The sequence below is a fragment of the Echinococcus granulosus genome, assembly GCF_000524195.1.
Source record: "Echinococcus granulosus chromosome Unknown EG_S00003, whole genome shotgun sequence".
NCBI classification, from domain to species: Eukaryota; Metazoa; Platyhelminthes; class Cestoda; order Cyclophyllidea; family Taeniidae; genus Echinococcus; species Echinococcus granulosus.
In genome coordinates this window covers 1925685-1946860 of record NW_020170383.1, presented here as the reverse complement: position 1 = coordinate 1946860, position 21176 = coordinate 1925685, and the positions used below count along the sequence as shown (strand labels likewise).

At 38.5% G+C, this 21176-nt stretch overlaps 1 protein-coding gene across 1 annotated transcript; it reads left to right on the top strand. All coding sequences in view use genetic code 11, as the record gives it.

The window, feature by feature from the left end:
• Nucleotides 1-1860: 1860 nt before the first annotated feature.
• On the top strand, nt 1861-19436 carry EGR_00891 (Multiple C2 and transmembrane domain-containing protein; the record flags this gene model as incomplete). Its single annotated transcript, XM_024490140.1, has 21 exons — nt 1861-2382; nt 4189-4323; nt 5967-6140; nt 6875-6947; nt 7222-7358; nt 7983-8062; nt 8834-9053; nt 10195-10956; nt 11615-11763; nt 12156-12480; nt 12706-12760; nt 13041-13182; nt 13254-13353; nt 13549-13650; nt 16481-16942; nt 17374-17430; nt 17736-17783; nt 18137-18246; nt 18961-19070; nt 19197-19294; nt 19368-19436. The coding sequence occupies 21 exons, from the start codon at nt 1861-1863 to the stop codon at nt 19434-19436; spliced, it is 3930 nt and encodes a 1309-aa protein (XP_024355543.1).
• Between the last annotated feature and the right edge of the window lie 1740 nt (nt 19437-21176).

Genomic DNA, 21176 nt, shown 5'->3' with positions numbered 1-21176 from the left:
GCTAAACTGTCACTCAGATTCTTTATTCAAAAAGCACAGCCTTTTAAATAAACTGTCACCTGTTTTAAATTTATGATGCTCTACGAAATAGCATCTAATTTCTCGTGCTATTTGATCACCAAAGCCCAAATGTACAGGTCGTATTCGAGCTTAAATATTGACTCTTTACCGTGATTCCACAGATCCCTATGTCTTTTCTGAGGTTGTAAGAAACCATGGTAGTGGGGCAGAAGTACTTTGTGCATGGAAGGTCTGAGGGTACTGACATGGTTCAGATGCAAAGCCAGGAGTAAGCAATCTATCAAAGCATCACAAATGGGAAAAAATAGGTTACATAATTATATTTGGTCCTTGTAACTAAGTTAAAATAGTAGAATAATAATAAAATGCATATTTCGATTAAAGAATGGCAACTATTGCTTTAATAAGAAAGGGCTCTCTTAAAACCATCCTTATTCTCGATAAATTTACAAGTTCTTATATTCCCCACCAATATTGCATTAGTTCTCCAATGGCCCACAGAACTATTCAAGCACTCTTGCTTAATGAATAGGTTTGCTGTAATTCACCGAGCTACACTTGCCTGTAGTTTTATGGTTTGGGCTCGTAAATTTGATAGGTGAAGTTCACTTTAAACATTGGTTATCTTAATTTTTGACTTTACAACTAATTCAAAGCGTCTCTCCGTCATACGAAAGCGCTTTTGTGTGGACATGGGAGTTTTCAAATAGCGCCAGTCAATAAAATGTTATATCACTACACATCGTGAGAGGCCATAGGTTGTTGCTACAAAATAATGATTAAAACTCCATAGATTAAATAGCCAGTACAACATTAAATATTTGCATTTTCGGTACTGTATTTTTTAAGAGTTATATTATCAAGCTACACTATGCTATGAATGGGACCATTTAAACTGCATCTCCATGGTTAAAGGTGGAAGCCATCGACTGAAATTATACAACAATGAGACTAGGGAATTTGGAGGCGATTCAGACATGAGCAGTTTCCACTGGATCATGAAGCGTTACGCATTAATTATACATGGGGCTATAATCTCCATATTTTTACTTACAATGCCGTACTTGTCTACTGTATTACGTCAAACCAATTGAGCGAATTTCTCCCTCAACACTTTCAAGGCAGTATTCTATTGCAGACAAAAGTGCAATTACGCTGCGTGAAAATAGCGGCAACCATTTTAAACCCCATTTATTTTGACGCTTAGAAATAAAAAGGGGTTTAAGTACACACCTGCTATTCTTCCTCATGGCATTTAGGTTACGAGCATATTTATTCACAAATAAGTAAGAAGTAGGAATCTGTGGGCTGCATTATTTTTCCAGAAAAAGCAATTAACCATTAAGCTGGCTAGAAGAGATTAGGTAGTTCCTTCTCACCGTTGAGCGTCGGCTTTCAGGTACGGCGCTTTTCACTTTAGGCGCAACAGACTTGTATATTGCAGCGTTTTAAGTGTATAGAAATAGAAAAGTTAGAATATTTCTGCATCCGGTAAACTTAACAATAGCAGGTAATTTCATCATGTGTGGCGAGTAATCCTTAAGAATAAACGCAATGATTCGAGAGAAATATTTAGTCTCGTTTTTAAATTCATGGCCGTACTTCCGCTTTCCACAATTAATGAAGGGGATGTGGGGATGAGAGGTGGACAAGTAATACCTATAAATTCAGCAATGTATTATCCATTAGCACAATTGCATTTGCCCCATTGGTTCTATTGGAGGTCGCATTGTGAGATCAATGTGAATGCGTGAGTGTGCGTTGAGTTGCGTGGGTATGAGAATGGGGGCAAGCGCGTGCAAGCTCACTTTACTTTGCGTGTTGTAGCCTGCAAGTAGCATGTCAGATATCGACGAGATGGATTTCACCGAGAGTCAACAGCAAGACTCTAATTCCTTCCGGTACTCCACAGAACCTCCGGGAACTCCGCCATCTGTCCCCAAATCCCCCACCATGCCTCCTCCCCAAGAAAATCTAGAACGCAAACATCGCAGGTCAGTCAGTGAGCAACTCTTCACCGTGCCCAGTTTGCACAATATCACAGCCAGGGGCTATATTCGGAGCCGTCATCGCAAGAGAAACACAGCGGATAGGAACGGCGATGAAGATGGCGAGAGAGACACCGATGTGGGTAGTCTAGGAGTTAGGTATGGTGGGGGAAGTCTAATCGGTTACAATACGGGCTGGGATTACGGAGATCACTCGGTTCCTGGTGCGTATTTGAGCGACTTCTCGCCTTTTGAACGAAGCGGTGAGAACTCAAACCACCACCATTCGTCAACAGGTCGATCCTTGGGCGGCACACACTTTAAACAAGCGTTAAAGAGAACTGTCAAGAAGGCTCTCAATTCACCCCGGGCGGTAGGTCTATCACCTCTTCCTACATTTTAAACGTAACGGATTTATAAAATAAACAGTTTCATAGTACTCTGCTAAGGTTAGTAATTCAAATCGATGCAGCAGACCACAGGATTAGCACTTGACTAACAGATTCCAAGTTATTTTCTACCCTCTTTGGTAAAGCGTCCTTTCACTTGACTCTTATAAGATTAGGTATTTCCACAATGATGAAAATCTTGATTAACTTTTTATCATTGAGTAGGAGATGTGGTCATAAGTGTCAGAAAATTTGCAATATTATTGAGTGCATAAGAAATAAACAGTAAAAGAATGGGATTTTTTACTATTTTATGTGCGACAAAGCCTTCAGGCCTGATGCAACTTTGTTTTCCAATGGATTTTGTGTTGCGTGACATCATGTCAGGGTAAAATTTGCATAAAACCCGAATCGTATTCTTTCGTATTTACAAATTATGTATTGTCAAGATGAAAACAGGCATCTTAACAGGAAGACTATGTTAGTGTAGTCAGGGGCACACACTGACGTCTAATGGTAATTCAGAGTTATGCTTCCGCCCCGCAGTTAATGCAACGTTGTATGCAGACTTGCTCTTTGGTAAAGAAAAAATGTCGGAAGTAGGCAAGAAGGTGGTATGCAAATCACAGGTGAGTGAATTTGGCGTACAAATTCCATAAAACACGGCAGTTCTAAACAAATGAAGGCTTCTGTTTTCGTTTGGACTTCAGTAGCAATTTGCCTCGGATGTAGAATAGATTGTATTTGGAGTAAGTAATAAACGAGGGGATTTGCAATAGTGGCGGATGGTTTCACACACGCGCAAAGCCTTGTGCTCACAAATACACAGAATGGCACGTTGCAGTAGGTTGTGAAAGCCTTCATGAACTGATAGTATCTAGTACTAATTGAGCCCCAAGGCCCCCATGTGATTTTAGGGCACAGAGAAGTGCTGATCAAGCACCAGTCAATAGCACGCAGAAAAGTAGTAAGATTGTATTTTTTGGCAATTAGGTTTTTATTATTTATAAGCAATGATTCCTGAGAAGTTAGGTATTGGAAGTGTTTAAAGATTGCCTGATGTACCGCAACCTTGCTTGCTTATTTTTCACTTACAGAAAATTGTACTTTGCTGATTGGCATACTCCACATTAGCAGGACATTAGATAAGCCTTAACAAGTTGGGCGAGTTTTGTGTAGTTAGTGCATTATCCCAAGTTATCTTTAAGGCTTTCAGAAATGAAATAGTCGATCCATTTGTGCAAAATTTTATGTAATTTGATCATTTTGAAGGCATCACAACCGATTTTGAACCTTATTTCTGAATTATTAAGCTCAGCGTTATGTAAAGAAGTATTAGAATCGTCATAATTGCAGTGAAGGGTGGCAAAAAACTCGATGACTCCCACTATCTTTTAACTTGGATGCAACTCTTAGGTTATACTGTATTTTCATGTTTGTCATCGTGTTGGGTGCATGTTCACACAATTCAGCCATTAGAATCTGAAGAAGCTGTGAGACGAAATGTTATCTACCTGGGCAGTTCACTATGACCGAGGATGATGTGAATACAGGCTCAACCAAGACGCCGGCCTTGCTGAAACATGCCATTTTCGCTGCAACCTCTACTAAAAACCATAAAGCAGCCTTATGGTATGCTTCTATTTTCAAGAAATTTTTACTCAAAATAAAGTCAATGGATAATCAGCAAGATTTTTAAGCATCCAAAGTTTCAAGAATACGACCCTAGAACCAAATGACGGAAAACTAGTGAAAATGTTAAATTTGAGATAATTATGCTGCTTTCATAGGACGCTGAATGTATTGCGGAAAGTTCTCTGAATGGCAGTCCGATCATGGTTCACGATTCCCGACATCACTACAAAAAGTTGTCCGGAGAGAGAAAACTTTACCAAAGACGGTCTAGTTTTTGTGATGATCAATTGGTAAGTTTTCGCATCATTACTCCACATATTCAAAGTTGTGGATTATTTAGGAAATCCGTTTAAAACGTAATCAATATGTCGGCCCAAGTCCTCAGGAGAGTAAAATCCCACACAAAACATTTGTAATTTTTAAAATGCGTGAATATTTCTCATTTAATAAAGTGGATATTTACTTGTTAAATCCGTCTTCCATAGGAGCTTAAACTTGGCTACTCATTTTCACCGTGATGCACATTTCTAGAGATAAATGTCCTTACTATGCGCTTCCGATTAATAACTTTTCATTAACAACTTTTAAGCAGTTCCCATCTAGAATTGGACAAATTATTTCGTGAACAATGGCATGAAAATTCCATGGAAGAATTCAACTACTTTGGTATTAAGAGGTTTGTCCACCATGCTCAAGATGTTTGTTCACAGTAGTCATATGCAGTTAAATGATAATAGTGATATGTTTATCCTAATTATCAGCAACAGGACTTCCCATATGATGGCGTAAACCTCACTCATTTGGCTCTTTTAATGCAAGTAGGTTTCCTGCTGCTACTTCAAATCAAAGGAGCTGGTTTGCAGCAGGAAGATGGAGTGAATGGGACCCTGAGATTTAACATCTCATGAAACACCCATCTGTGCATTACTGCCATAGGTTCTAAGTTCTGCCTTTTTGTTTAATATTTAATGCACATCTATGTTATAAATGCCCCAAAACGAGAATGTCTTGTTGAGAGTGAAATTACTAACCTCAAGAGAGCATTTTTTAAGGCAAGAGGAGTAAATTTTAGGACTTTATTTTGCATTACAAAGTGACGGGTTTCGTACATATAGTAATTCTTTTCCTTGATATGCATAAAGTTGCGAAGAGAGAACGTCACTCTACCGTTTCCGTAACTGACGCTGTAGACGAGGTAGTGGACTGCAAATGATGTAATTGCATACTAGCCAGGACGTGAAATGGCGTGCCCTTGTGTTGGATGGCTTGCGTTTTGATTTAGGAGCATTAAATTTGAGAGTTTGAGTTAGGCGCTTCGGCGCCGGCTCGTCTGCCCATTTATGCCTTCTAGGCTGAGCACTTTTTCACTCCATTCAAATATTATTTGCTGAAGTGAAATAATTGTGATGTTCAAACACTGATTTTGGATAGATTTGATGGGATGAATAAACACCAGTTTAAACGAACAAATGTTTCTGATTTATTGGATTTAACTACTTGTTCTTCTGCTTCTTGCATTTAGCCATTGTTTTTGATACTCATGTTGATTAAAAGCGGTGGCCACTCAAGCCTGCGTGTATGCCGTATAATGAGCAAGTGGCTGTCAGATTATCAGTTGAACTTCTCGACTACATTCAATTTTAAGCAATGGTTGGAAATAGGTACCATCTGCAGTTCGGTGAACATTGTATTCTCAACATGTAGCGTAATATACAAGGCATTAGCGTGCACCGATCCCATTTCAGAAGTGTATTTCAACATATGGAAAAGTATATGTCCGCCATGCCGAAATTATTCAAAGGAGATGTTTTAGCTTGGTGTTTGTCAGCACGTGAATGTATTCGTCGGTTGTAAATGGTTCACATTTTATCTAATTATGGCATTGCATAGTGTAGACTACACGCAAGCATGGTGAAAACTCTTTTTATTTTAGGGGAGGAGAACCAGAAGTGACAGTGGTTCGAATAGTAGGAGCTCGGACTCCATTGCCGTGGACTCCGATGGTCAGGTGGTTGACTCCCAACGCAAACAGAGCCGCATTCGTCACTCGCTGGCGGATCTCTTCTCTCGAGTGAAACGCAGTATACCCGGATCGCCGTTAGGCGGGGTAGGTAGGGGTACTCCCTCCATTGCCTACATTACTAGCAAATGGAATGGCATTTTATTAAAGGTCATTTCTATGCCCTGAAAAAAGTGTTTTACTCACTGAAAATTGCCTTATGGCCTGGAATATTACTTTTTACACCAATTTAAAAAGTGTAATCAGAAAAACAAAAATTAAATTACATTTTTATTTGATTAAAAGTCAAATTGGAAGCCTAGCTAAATTCGTTTTAACCAAATAATACGAAAATGGGAAACAAAATACTGCTAAAATGACTCTAAAACTCCAAAAAATTTTTTTGGGGGCATTGAGGTAAGTGAAAAACAACTTTGGATTAAAAATGCGCTAATTTAACAATGTTTAGAAAGTCTTTACGCTTAATTTCATCTCAAAAGTACCTTATTCAGAGGATTAATATCAAAAGTCAACAATGCTTAATTTGCGTCCAGACTAGTGTTCCAGAGTTGAAGTACTAAAACAAGCATGACACGAGATTACACAAGTCATACCGATCCGCCTAACTGCAGGTGGTAAGACTTGGTAAGGGAGGTAAAATTGGTACACTAAGGCGATGACAAATTTTCATAGGTTGAGAAATGTTTCCATTAAGGACGGTGGTACTTTTATGCTCAATAAATGTTTAGTACTCATTAGAGTTGCTCAGAAGGCATGTATGACTTGATGCAATTGAACTACGTTGCATTTCCTGTCACGCGTTCCCAAAGTTCCTTAATTAGGTTTTTTTCATCCAGGATGCTAAACAAATACGTTGGGATTGTACTCTGGCTCTTCGATCAGCAAAGCTGAAAGGTATGCTTAAGGAATTAAGCACACAAGTACTTTATTTCAAGATCGAAAGAAAAACATTCATTGAAGTACAATTAATAAAAGCTGAACATCAAGATGACTTAAGGAATTGTTTAGACAGATGTGTAGGCAGATAGATAGATGGATGGATAGGTAGGTAGGTAGGTAGAAAAATAAATAGATTGGAAATGATTGATAGATTGGCTACTGGTGCCATGAATGGAAAAAAAATACTCTGATTCTACTGTTTGGAATAGCTGTAACGTTTTGTTTATAGAAAAGGTTAACTGTTGTGTCCATGTGCTTTACATGGACAAGTTCGTTGTCAAATCGTCGTTCTCTGGTGAAACCAGTACTCCAAGGTGGAATGAAACGTTCACTTTCCCCATCAACAATCTTGATGGGACTCTGGAGGTAGGTCTCTTGCTCCTTTCAAAAGTGCATCAATAGCTCAACTTATTGTGAGTAGCCAAATGGAACGCAAATTAGAATATACTAACGTTGTAAACTAAAGCGCTTCATCTTGCTGCCACGAAGTTCATTTGTTGAGTTTTCAGTTACATCCAGTATTTATACACAGCAACGCCTTCAAGTAAGTAGGCCTATCTTTCATTACTCACTCTTTTAATCTTTGGTTTAATGCATTGTCAGCAAATCTAAACCAATGCAAGAAGGGCACCTTAGCGTGACAATCGATCTAATTTACCAAAAAACTCCAGCAATGCGATTGTATGTCTAGGTAAGTGACAAATGCAACCCTGATGCCTTTTGTAGGAAAATAAAATGCAGAATACCAATGATTTGGTACTCATTTGGGCGTTAAAGGCAATTGTTAGAAAAATCTTAAAAGAGATTACATACAAGAACTGGGAGAGGTATTCTAGTTCAAGCAGCTGGAAAAACAGAATACTGAACTAGCTTACAATGTTTTCTTTCGTTCGTCTGATGTTACAGACAGGACACACGCTCCACATTGGCGTCACAGCCTTTACTACAAACTCTTCATTAATTATCAAATCGACGAATCGTTTATTGTAGCTTCAAGTTATCGAGAAGCATACGGTTAGGTCTGATAAGCTCATAGGTCGAGCTTACATCGCTCTGCGTCGCGACGAAAAGTAAGCCTTTCTTTAAAATGTTTTTGCTGAAATTTTAGTCTTTCTTCGTTTAGCTTCCATAACTGCAAAGTAATTTAAAGTTGTTCCGACGTTTCAACCTATTTTGACCCAAAAATCAACGAAGTATGCTCATTGAAAACAGGACTTTTGAGGCGGTGGTTTGAATATGTATGATTTACCACTAATCCAGTCAGTGTCTAAATAAATTTTATGGTCCCATTTAAAACACGACCACCCATTTATCCTTTATCTTCAAATGCCAACTTCTATTCATATTTCCTAAATTTATTTATTGAGGTCAATAATCATGAACTCTGTATTTGTGGTCATGTACTTTGAGTCACATTCTATTCATTTTACTATAATCGAAGCATGAGTTGTTTTAATCCTTCACATATGTCCTCACATCACTCATTTAACAAGTCAAAATAAGAGAAGGAACCGATTCCTCGATGGGCTTAGTTTAGTGACGCACTGATTCCATTAATACTTTGGTAAAATTAATGCGTGTCTCCCTGCCTCACATGTAAGCAGACTGATTGTCATTAAATTACTTAGCACGCTTCTGCCAGAGTAGTCGTGCATCTCAGAAGGGCCGAGGTTTGTGTGTAAAACTGATTGACAATAAGAGCACCCCCTTAGGCGTAGCCACCTAAACTAATGTGAATCATTCTAAAGCCTCGTTTCACAATTAAGTGTTGCAAATGACTTAGCATTTTGGTCCTCTGGTGCTAAATTCCAATAGACTGCTTCCATGGTCTTTTCTTGCAGCGTCTGCTCACATGAGGCCATGATCAAGTACTTCAGCATAAGGAAGGGCAGCTCGCAGACGTTGGGCACCTTGCGTGTGGACACGAGCATCGAACCGAGTCTACTCACGTCACTTGATGGATATAGTCTTTTTGGAACTGCCGAAGACTCTGAACCCCTGGATGAGAGTGCCAGTGCTACAACAGCCTCTTCCTCTCATAGAAAACCATTCTTGCGAAAAGTGAGTTTCCTATCTAATTTGGGATGCAATTGTTAGTCAGACCGCCCCTCAATTCACATAATTTGTGCACTATCAATGCCTGTAGCAACAATAATGTTCACCTTGTTTTGTTGCAGATTATGAATGCTCTTGCAATCAAGCTTATTCTCTTTACCATTAAGCAGAAACGTCCCAATCGGTATAAGTAAACTTAAAGTGAAGGAAAAACTTATCCTCTTTTTAGGTTGCGCATTTTCCAATGCTGGTTATATCTGCATATGTTGGTCTTTAGAATCTACTTTGAGCTTGAAACATATTTCACTCTATTGTAACAGAAATCATAAGTTATAGGCCCAAAAACGGCGAATAATCAGCCCATATTTGCGATGAGAAAGTCCAAATCTGTAGGTGTGCAGTCCAATAAAGATTCCGACATTTACAAGATACGTCTATTGTAAAAACTGCAGGAAATAGTACAATTCAACTACAAGCTTGCGATTGACAAAAATGACTTCTGGAGAGCCACTTCATTCTCAGAAGTCCAAGGTTTGTGAATGTTTCATTTTAGCCCAAACCTTTCAACAGTACTTTTTCAGTACGCCTGAGCTTTAGTGACCCTATCAACACAAAAACGTGTACAAATAAACTTTTTTTGAAAACTGTCACGTCTAGTCCTTCGCAAGATGGTCCTACTCTAACTGGAAAATGCAATATTACATCTCACTGCAAAACTTGTCAATGAGGAGATTTTCACTTTGACGTGGAAGGAAGATATTGGCGCACCTAATCCTTCAAATAATCTCGACATTCCTCCAAGGAATTTTGATCTTTCGTGACATTAGACATTGCCTTACGAAAGTGACTAGCTGAGAATTCAACTGAGATGGAAACGGTGGCCAGAGCTAGGTTATCAGCTTTCAGAAAGGGAAATTTTTATAAATACGGGTTTTGTAAAAGCTTGCGTCCCTTATTTAAGAGATGATAATCTGTAACAGTAATCATTTAGCAGAAAGTATTTAAGTATCGTCTCGCATTTACTTAATTTTTATCCAAGAAATCTTACCATCTTATTCGGCTACTTTTATAAGGCTTGATTTAGTGACTCAATTTGGGCTTGCTAACAAAATATAAAATTTTAACACTTCCTTCTATGTTGATTTAGAAATTGGCCAGAAAACTGGCTTCCCACATCCACCACCATCGCTTCCACCGATCAAAAAGTAGACAACCAAAGCAGAGCTCCATCGAGACTTTTTACGAGCCGTCTATTCGCAATGATAGCACTTTCTACTTCTCACCCTACGAGGTCACACGACGCTACCTTGAAAATGAGGCTTCCGTATCCTCCCCCAACATCACCTGGCGTCCCTTCTTTGACTGGCCAGGCCACCGCTGTCTCGAGCCCCCCATGATGGCTATCCAGCGCCGTTATCCAGCCCGCTTTTGGGAGTTGCGCATCCCAAAGCTTCCCTGGCCGATCGAGTTTCTCCTTCCCATGACGCGCCTCGCCTTTCCCACAGCCAATCTTGTAGATACCCTAGACGTAGGCGACACAGTTAAGGTGACGAAGATTGTTGAAAGTGGAGTGATCAACCTTTATCTGGTGGGAGCGAGAGGACTGAGGTCGATGCCGCAGGTAGAGATGACGCCTGGATGTGGAATGGACGAGAAGGGGAGCGGTGGTGGTGGAAGCGGAGTAGGCGGTGGAAGTGTCATGGGTGGGAGTGTTGCAGTGGGCACCCCCGTAGCTGGGGGTGAGGGCCAGGGTATGCAAGTAGGAGCGAGTGGCTCCAACGTCATAGCAGCTTCTCCTGAGACCCGCGCGGCTTCGATAGTGGCCCTACATTGGGCTGCAAAATCATTCACCCTACCACCTTCTCCACAAGTCGAATTCTCCTATGGGAATGAAAAAAAGTCCTCTAGCGTAAGCTTTTTATTGTTTTTAGATTTTAGCACAATTAATAGTGCTTTTTTCTTATTCAGATCCAAAATTGATAGCTGAGCCAAAAGTTTTTCAGAAGCTGTCAAATGCGTATCGTAGCAGTGGTTTTGGTATCTATTGTAAGGCATTCGAATTTTATGCAAATCAGTTTAGAGACAGCTTTAAAGGTATATTTGTTTTTATACCCATCCCAGTAGTGAATAATGAAAGAGGTAATAAGACGAAATGAATATGATTTAGTAAATATAGTTTGCTATTTTGGTTTTTTGTCAACTTAATCCAAACTTCTCAAAATGTAAAAATTTTGGGTTTCTTGATGACTGTAGCATAAAAATCCGTCTAAAATCATAAATACCAGAGATAGGGAAATCCGTTTCTCTATAACTGAAGATCAATGCTCCGACATACCATGCAACAAAATCAAATGTAACATTTTAACGTAAGTGGTCTACACATGGTCAGTGCATTCTTCTCAAACCTTTTTAAATAAGGTTCTCGCCAGCAATTAGATGCATATAGCATCATTTTTTTATTCATTAAACACTTGTATCATAAGAAAAATGAGAAAATGGGAATAAACTGGTCTATACATGACTTTTTACCATTTATTTGCACCTTAAATCATCTGGCTATCCTATAGGTAGTGAAGAACAACAGCAATCCCGACTTCCTTGAGGAATTTGAATTCCAACTTACAAATGGCTCCCCTGGATACATTAGGGTAACAGTGTACGACAGGGAAACTCAACCAGGAAGTGGTGGAATTCCACGAAGCTCAATCCTGGGGGAGTAAGCTCATTTTCAAACCATAATGAATTTGCTTACTTCTTTTACTTAAGATAAATTTTTTTAACTCGTTCACGAAAACGGGGCATAAGTTTTAAATTTCTTTAACAAGTAGGAAGTGAACTCATTTTTTCCAAAAGCTCCTAAGAATATTATTGCAACGCAGCGCGCAACAAATGCTTATGGTGATTCTGTAATTATAATTATGCCTATTGCAGGAGATGCAAGGTAAAAATACACAACCTCACTTTTGCACAGGGAGGTAGTCTGACAAGTACGAAGTAAAAAATAATCTTATGAATTTTCAGAAACTAATGAAAAACCATTTTGCCGTTTCTTCATTGTCTACTTCTTATATAGGTAATCCTTAACAGCTTGCAAACACTTCACTTTAGGATTGTCATTGACTTGACCGATATGCCACTCGAGTTGACTCAAAAAATGGAATTGCAGTTGCTAAAGAATTCCAACGAGGCCAGGATTCTGATGTTTGTAACGATTACCGGACTGAGTACTGCGGCCAGGAGTCCTCTGCAGACAAGGGACCAATCTTCCTCCGACTTGAATTCTGCATCACCACTTGCAACGTCGCGTTCAGTCCTGAGTCTCAGCAACTACGACCAAGGAAGTGAAACCAGAGAAAGCCCGGGTGAACGAGAAGAGAAGTCCATATACCCTAATCTTCCTATCAATTACCTTCAGATAGTGGCTGAACACTTTGTAAGTTTACAATATTTCCACAAGCGCTTCACTCAGATTATAATTTAAAACACTATTAAGTCAATAGCTGCCTTTTTAAATGAGGACTATATATGTCTAAATCTAAAAGTCTCCGCTCCTTGTTCCATTAAGCCATGCTATCGCACGTGCTTTATCTAGATATTTAACGTAATCCGCTGTGGTCGATGTCTGCCGCACTTATAGTCTCTTTGTATTTCTTGACAGAGTGCAAAAAACTCCTTTAAAAACCTTCAGGATATCGGATGGATGCGATTAAAAAGTATGTTCCAAAAATTTTGACTTCAAGTATTTCGTACTGCAGTCAGCAAAAGACTTATCTATTTTTTCCTAAACTGATCTTTATTTGGAATTTTGATGCCTTTTGCAATGGGTATGAATTTTCTATTTTAAATTACTTCGTTGGCGCATAATGAAAAGTATTTGACCTTTAAAGTACTCTTTTCACCAGCTTGAATCTCTCTGAAATATAAGCAAAATGTAACCACTTATAATTTGAGTTTCCCCTTCTGGGTTATAATTATTTTTTTTTAATTCCCCAGTTTGTAGTGCCATGGGTCTTGGTGGCAAATCTACGAACGCTCGGAGTGAAATCTTCTGTACTGTTGACGTAGTAAACACACATCTCAGAACACAAAATGTGATAAAGCGAAAAAATCCCACATGGAATCGGTGTTTTGTAATGTGAGCTATCAGGACTTACCCTAATTCAGTAATTTAGTGCAGAATTTAATAGTGTTACCTTTGTGATTTAGTCCCTTGTCAGACATTCATGGTATTATGAAGTTAACGGTAATCGAAGTCGAGAAGAGTAAAGCCGAAGTCATTGGTGGCCTCGCAATTCATCCCCTCCGTGTAAGCAATTTTTACACACTTAAAAATCACTTTGCTTTAGTGAAATTCACTTTAGCTTATTAACTGCTTCTTTAAGCTATTAAAAAAAACTACAGTTGAGACCAAAATTCCCAAAGATTAGTTATTAGACAAATAAAATGACCATCTGCATTAGGAACATCATTATATCATTGTATTTGATGCTTTTTTTACTAGGTAGACAATGAAGGAAGCAAGTGGTACGCCCTTAAGACACCAGATCTTCGAAGCCCAACAAAAGGCTCGATTCTGCTTGAGATAAATGTTCGCTTTAATCAGGTCAGCCACTGTACTGTGCATGGCATATGTTGTAGAAACATTTTATCCCATATAAAACCAATAGGCAACTATTTTAATCATAACAAAGATGCTATGCACATCTTTGTCAGACATTACCCTCCATTTCTGGGAATAAATACTGTTGAGTGAAAAGGTCTTGTTTTATCCAGATCCCGGCAACTGAGTTTTTGATTTTTGTAGTTCAAGTCCGCGTTAAAATCATTTTCGCCAATGGAAGTGCGGTATCGGAGTTTTGCAAAAAACCAAAAAGTACGTTTTCATATTTGCTATATGCGTGTCCACTCTGAAGAGGGTCATGATGTTTGGTACGCATTACCAATCTGATTTAGAGTGCGTTGACAACTCAGCTATTCCCACTTGCTTACCGCTCTAAGTGAAGTGTAAGTTCACAATCTATGAAGTGATTGCGCCTCAATCTAGTGGTTTTTTACCGGAGAAGTATTCAATTCAACTTTATGAAAAGTAGTGTTTGTTTTGGCGATTCGGTAAGCTGTTTAGGCTGTGAATGCCGCGTTACTTGTTTAAAAATAGGCAATTTTTCAATTTAGGGACCCCGGTGGAGCAATTGTGAGGATATTTCTGGGGAAATAAGTGCGGTTAATAATTTGTATTATTTGTGGGCGAGCACACTAAGCCTTATCATAATCGTATTGTATGTGAAATAGTTTGATTATTTTACATTCCGTATCTAATCAACTGATTCAACTAAGGATGGTGAGACCCAAAGGAGAGGCAGTACTTTTAAATATCGCTATAATTCTATCAACAGTTACTTGTATTTTTAACTTGCCAAAGCTGTCAGGGAATGTGACTTAAAGTTATGCGGTTGACGGTAAAGTGACATGGTCAGGCCGTATTTAGATAAATCAAGATCACAATAGAATATTCTTTGCCCACACCTTGGTTTTGATGTACATTCCCTAAAACTTTTTGTTGCATCCTTTACTTATTGTATCTTCCCTTCAAAACTCCCACATAGTCTGCAAAACAAAGCTCATTTTTTAAATGTAGTGATTCCATTGCTTTACTAATGGAAAGGCTGAAATTTCCAAAGAGCGTTTTAGGCAATGCCATTTGACACTAAAGTTACTGATTTTAAAAGTCAAGTGCTGATCTGGTTACCAATTTGCCAATTGAATTCCGGATTTTTCTTATTGCAGTTCTCAAATTAGGAAATTTTGCCGGTTAAATGGGGACTGATTTGCCTGATTCTGGAATTAAATCACACTTTCAATGATGGAGTTACACTAACTTGAAGTCATTTCACAACTCCTTGAAAGAAACGGGTGTGTACTTCAATGCGTCTGTGGAATCGAAGCATTCTTATACCCTCGTATAAGTCTAGTTGGAGATCTGCACCTCAATGGAAAGTTGAGCAGATAATCACTAGAATTGTACCATTTGCATAACACCTGCACTGATATTGTACCTGCTATCTCATTTGAATCTACTGGTTCAAAAGGGCGTGACATTTATTAATGTATCCATGTGATTTACCATAATTACGTGGGCGCAATTTTTTTCGATGTCTCCCAGTGCTCTCAGGAAATAGCACCACTCAATTTTCCCTTCTTTGAATAGCATCGAGAGCAAAATGAAGAGGTCGCTATGTTTTAGCATTAAAATTGAATAAACACCTGCATAATGTCAACAGATTTGCTTTTAGAAATGTCAGAATTATAATATCATGGAGATTTTCTTGTTACTTTTACTTAATTGAAACCAATAACCTTTACGTCTGCGATTTTAGGAAATTCACAGGCATGAACTAAGGGTAATGTACAGTTTGGATTTTCAATCGGCATTAAATTTAACAACAATTGAGTAAATTTGCCTAATATTTTACACCGTAGCCAAAGTCCGCCATAAGTAGTGATAGCTGTACTTATTTAACCCCACAATCACTTTTTGAGATATCGCTTACTTTTATGCTGTCCAGTAGGCTTAACAACACTCTCAATGAAAGTGCATGATGATGTCTTTCTTGTGCTCCCACTGACGCGACATGTCTGATTAGCGTCACGCTTCAGAAGCTTCCAAACATCAAGCTAGTCGAGGCTGAATTAGCGGGTCAGACCTAAAACGTAATTGCCACTCAATGGAATCAACAAAATTTAATGATTTGTTGTAGTTATATCTAGCGAATGAAATTAATGCTTGGAAGCTTGCTCTAGCACTATTTATTGTCCAAACAACTTTAGTGCTTTGCTGGCTGTTTATATTTAGTGGGTTTTTGTTGGTCTATTTGAATGCTAACGAGTTTTTCCATAGTGCGCTTAAATATAACCAAGAGTTTTGCTAATAAGCGCCCTGTTGAGGAATGAGCTATAGTAGTCAAATAAATGTGTACCCTCCATACAAATGGGTGATGTTTCATTCTTGGCTGAAACTTATAGACACGAAAATCCCAGTAGTGTCAGTGACCAAAGCTTTAGCAAGCTAATATAGGTTCTGAAAGCCCAGATAGTTCATAATAATGGAAATATACCATGGAGACCATTGCCCCAATCTAAAGGTAGGTATCGCTGTAGTGCAGCATCAAACACCTATTCAAGTCTATGGCCAGTTAATCCGTGTTATTATGTGGCGGCACGTACTCAGTGTTTCATGAGTAGATTTTCACTCAATTTTATTACAATGTCAAGAACTTAAGTATTACCAAGTACAAAAAAACTCGAAGGCTTGATTTTACTCTCCCTGGGAATGCAAGAATGGCTCTATTAACAATGTGTACACTAACCTACTTACCATAATCTGCTATCAGTTGTACATTCAGCTACTAAACTTAGTGCCTTTATCAACGTTGTAGTTGTTGCAACAGCGGTTTGAACACGTAAAGCCTCTGCTGGACCTACTACGTTGGTGCGGTCGTGTCCTTGACGACTGGTGGTTGTGGAAAAACCCAATTCACTCTATTTTTGGCTTAATCGGCTACCAGCTCGTTATTTATTACTTCCAACCATACTTCATACCACTCTATATGATTATGGTGCTGTTGAAGAACCGTATATACAATTGTGAGGATGTGGACACTATTATCCACGGCTTAAAGCATAACAAAAACGCAGCGCAGCTGGCCTCGCCACAGGAGCACGAGATATACAAGCACCAATATGAGATTTTGGAGCAGTACATGAGTCAAGGCTCCTCATATCCCTCTCGTACTTGGGGGCGTAGTCAAGGAGACGAGGGGAATGACTTGGACCTCTTCGATTATTCCGCTCTGGGCAATGAAAGTGACCCCAATAAGGCGTACCTTGGCGGCATGCAGGTACGTATTCGAGCAATACTTGACATTTGAGCTTCACCTTATTTGGCAACTTAAAGGATTGATAAGTCCATATAATACTGGTAGATATTCATTCCCCACTTTGTAGAACTTTAATGTCGTTTTTAATGGCGACTTTATTTATGAGATTTTATGTAGGACTATATATACACATGTTTACGGGATTCTACACTTAGGTATTTATATATGAATATATTCACATAAATGTTTGATTTAAAATATCAGTTTATATCAAACGATCACCATCAGTCGCAGCACTTAAATTTTGGCTGACAGCAATGAACTGGATTATCATTTGTTTAGCTGTCTAAGCGTAGTTACGTATAGACAGATTTATTTCAAATCTTTTCACCAACTTAGTCACGAAATCCTGATACTAATTAGTTCAAGTAACCTTTTCCTGAAATATTTAGAACAACGATGAGGTGGAAGCGCTCACCCTATACAGTCTTGCCTTGCCAGAACTGCCGGTAAGTTCTGTGGATTTCTCAAACCATTTCTTGACTATTTTTATAGTGAACCAAAGTACAAGTAAAAACAATTTTTTATTACTTTTTCTTAAGTTATTTAGAGAAGTTCTAAATCAATGGTTTTAATAAAAAATGAAAACTTTCCCATTTGACATGCAGCTCGTTAGCACGAGATAATGTAATCGGGCGTGTTAGGGTTATAATAAAGGTGGTGCCGTTGTATAGCCTTAAATTTGACAGTGGTTAAAATAGTTGTGCTTATTTGAGGGAATAAAGCAATATTCCGTATTATCTTTCTTTTCTAGAATGAACAAGTTCGTGAAGATGAGGAAAAGGTGACCGTCTCAACCAAGGTACGCCCTTACAAACCAGTACTAATGTACACAGCCCGCTTTTGTTGTAGCCCTTTACTTGCTACGCCCTCGTATTCGCTTCCCCATCCTGTACTTAATGCAGAGGCCACACACTCAACTATGAGTGGGAAGATAACAATTATCAACACTAACCCATACTTTGCTCTTCGCCACCAAATAGTTAACTTATGCATCGAATATTAATGTCAAATCCATATCTTATGGTGCATTTTTTCACCAATTGGTCCGTTCTTGTGGATTTATTAATTGACAGTGAAATGCACCGTAACAACTACCCGCACATAGGCATAGTTTTTATGATAAGCATTTATCTGTTCTTTTGTATTTTTAAGGCTGAAGGAAAGAAAACAATGAGAACAAGATATACTGGCATTAAGGAGACGATAACCCGCATCTTTGATATAGTTGAGAAAACGGCGTCATTTTACGAACGAGTGGAAGGGTATGCTCCAAAACCCATTGACAGTTTCGTGTTTTTTACAAAAGCCTATGTCATTTATTAACAAGCAGCCTTAGTTCAAAATTTTCAAAGATAGAAGTACCTGGAACTAACTAGAACTCAATTGGTCGATACTTGTGGGGTCATAAAACGCGATTTGAATGCACTGTCAAACCATGAGGATAAAATGAATGGTGAAGTGCCGAAAATTTCAGTCGAAGTAGCTGAAGTGGATTTAACTTTGTGCTATGCATCAGCAAGTATATCAAATGATGTGGTATTTAGTAAATACGCCAACGAAGAATTTGTCTGTTATTTTTCAACAAATGATTATCCTTATCCAGGAATCAGGTTATAAGTTAATTATTTTTCTTTGCGTTAGCAACGTTAGCAGAGTCTGTTTTCTTGAAATAAAGTCTAATTCCACTTCGATGTAAGGGGATTATAAGTTCAAATTCACTCCAAAGTATTTAACCAAGCATTTCTTTATTTACTTTTGCTTAACCACTACCAATAGCCTCAAATTAAGTGCTGTGTTTGTGTTCACACTAGTCTACCCAAGTCATAATACGTTTTGCAACAACATTTAGGCATATTAAAGTTATGAGAAGGTATAATCTCAACAGTATCAAATGCCCTATCAAATCAGAGCCTCCATCCTCTTGAAAACATGGCTATACCTAAAGTCCTTTAGTATTTTTTCCTTCAACTCATAAGGCTGTTTAACTGGAGGATCCCCTGGGTGTCGTCGTTGGCGGTGATCGTCTTGTTAATTATAACAGTTATACTGTACTTTATACCCGTGAAATACCTCTTTATGGTTTGGGGTGAGTTTTCTTCCTTCTTTACAGCAAATTCGGTCTTGTCTTTTTTATTTAGTTGCATTCATCTATTTTTACTGCCGATGGAATTATTTTATCCTCGACTGTAAATATTTGTGGTTTAATCTTCAGGACTTAATAAATTTACGAAGGCAATTCTTCGCCCGAATGCTTTGAGAAATAATGAAATTATGGACTTCCTTTCCCGAGTTCCGAATTTAATTGAAGCGGTATGATTTTAGCCGTGTTAACTGCTGCCTTTAAATACGTAAAATACCAAGTACTCAATCATCGTTGTTCTAGATTGAATTGACGGAATACCGACCAGATGCATTCACCCTCACGCCAAAGGGGAAGACCCACAAAAGTTGAACGGGAATTAAACCCAAAATTTGAATTTGTCTTTCTTTTACCTTCTAACATTTCATATTATTATGCGAAAACTTCACAATTTTGCGTGAAATCAGGATTTGCGCAGGATTGCATTCAGCATAAATAAAGTGTACAAATTACTTGCTAATATATCGGTTTGATAATAGTCAAATTTTACATTAAGTATTTTAAGTCATCCGTTGTAATAAGTGCGTTGTAGATACAATTAAAGAGTATAATGATTTCTCAAATTGTACAAGTTTTGGAATGAATTGAAGCACTAAAACTTCAATGGCTTGTTATATCCTGGGAATTGCGCCGAGAGCTGCGCAGAATAAGCAAAAATCGAGAAGAATCATGCCATCATTGAAGGGCAAGTGGCTGTTGCACTCCTCCAGCTTGCACGGTAAATCACCGCATTTTCTCAATGACCACTGCACTGGGTATATTGACAACTAAGTGAACCCGTGTTTCACGACCCCAAGTGTCCAATCCTTGGTTGTGTATAGACTCGTTGATCACATCCCTTTTTTGGTGTGTCTGACATGGGGTAATTTTGGTGATAACATCTGGTTTTTGAGCAACAAGTGACTCCTGCCTCAGTTGCAAACATCTACCAGGCAATGCATTAGACGATTATCGACCGCATCAAATCGATTTCCAGTTATTTTAAATTCTTCAAGTCATTTTCAGTCTTTTAACACAAATCCAACAACAATGGGGCAACACGTTTCGCACAGCAAGGGAGCAATCACTACGAGAACTGTCTTAGATATGTGCGACTCTTTGACTAGAACTGAAGTACTGGAAATAGCCTTCAAGCTGATTAAAGATACTGATACCTCTAACTCTATGATACTCTGGAGTTCTGTGAATGCAAACGCCATTGAAGTTCCCAAAGTCATGCCCATGGGCGACTTGGTGGAATCGAAACCGCCTTTTTGTTGTGAATGCTGTAAATGTCATGAGCGTAAAATTAACGAATCTGAGATTGGAACAGGAGTTCTGGAAGTTATAGCCTATCTTGATAAAGTATTAGAAGAATTTGGGTGTTACTTTTATCAAACTCGAGAATTACATGGAGACCGATCTACTCTCCTTAGTGAAAGAGAATATAATTCTTCTTCACCTTCAAATCTCCTTAGCGAAGACGACTGCACGCCCTCGAGTGTAGTTTGTAATTCAATTGACTCTCCTCCTTGCAATGACGACGAACTCATGACTGACTATGCAATCCAAGAAAGCTCAAAGAGCAGGGTTTAGTCTTTGTACCTACTCGAAACATATATGAATTTCACACAGATACTTAAATTACGTTCAGGCGAAACTCTTGCAAAATCATTAAGCCCTTCAACCCCTTAATAGTGACATGAATATTCATTGATTGACTGGCGGATGATCGTTGCGGAATATCTTGTCTGTTTCTTTATACCTCTGCCATATATGAATGGAAAAGTGCTGTATGACGGAAATTTTGCGTCTTTTAAAAAGTGCCACGTTATTCGTACTGCTATTGCAGGCACAAACTTTTGTTGGTTTTAATAATTCAAACAGGCTTGAGTTAATACAATCAGAATGAAATACAATTCTGTGCAATTAATTAGAAGGTAAATCCATTTATGCAGTAGCAATATTCATAGAACACTTCATCTTGTGTAAACGAAGGACCTGGGAGTTAATCTACGCTGCTGTTCCTGAAAACGGAATAAAAATGTTTAATAAGAGCATTGCGTCAATCAG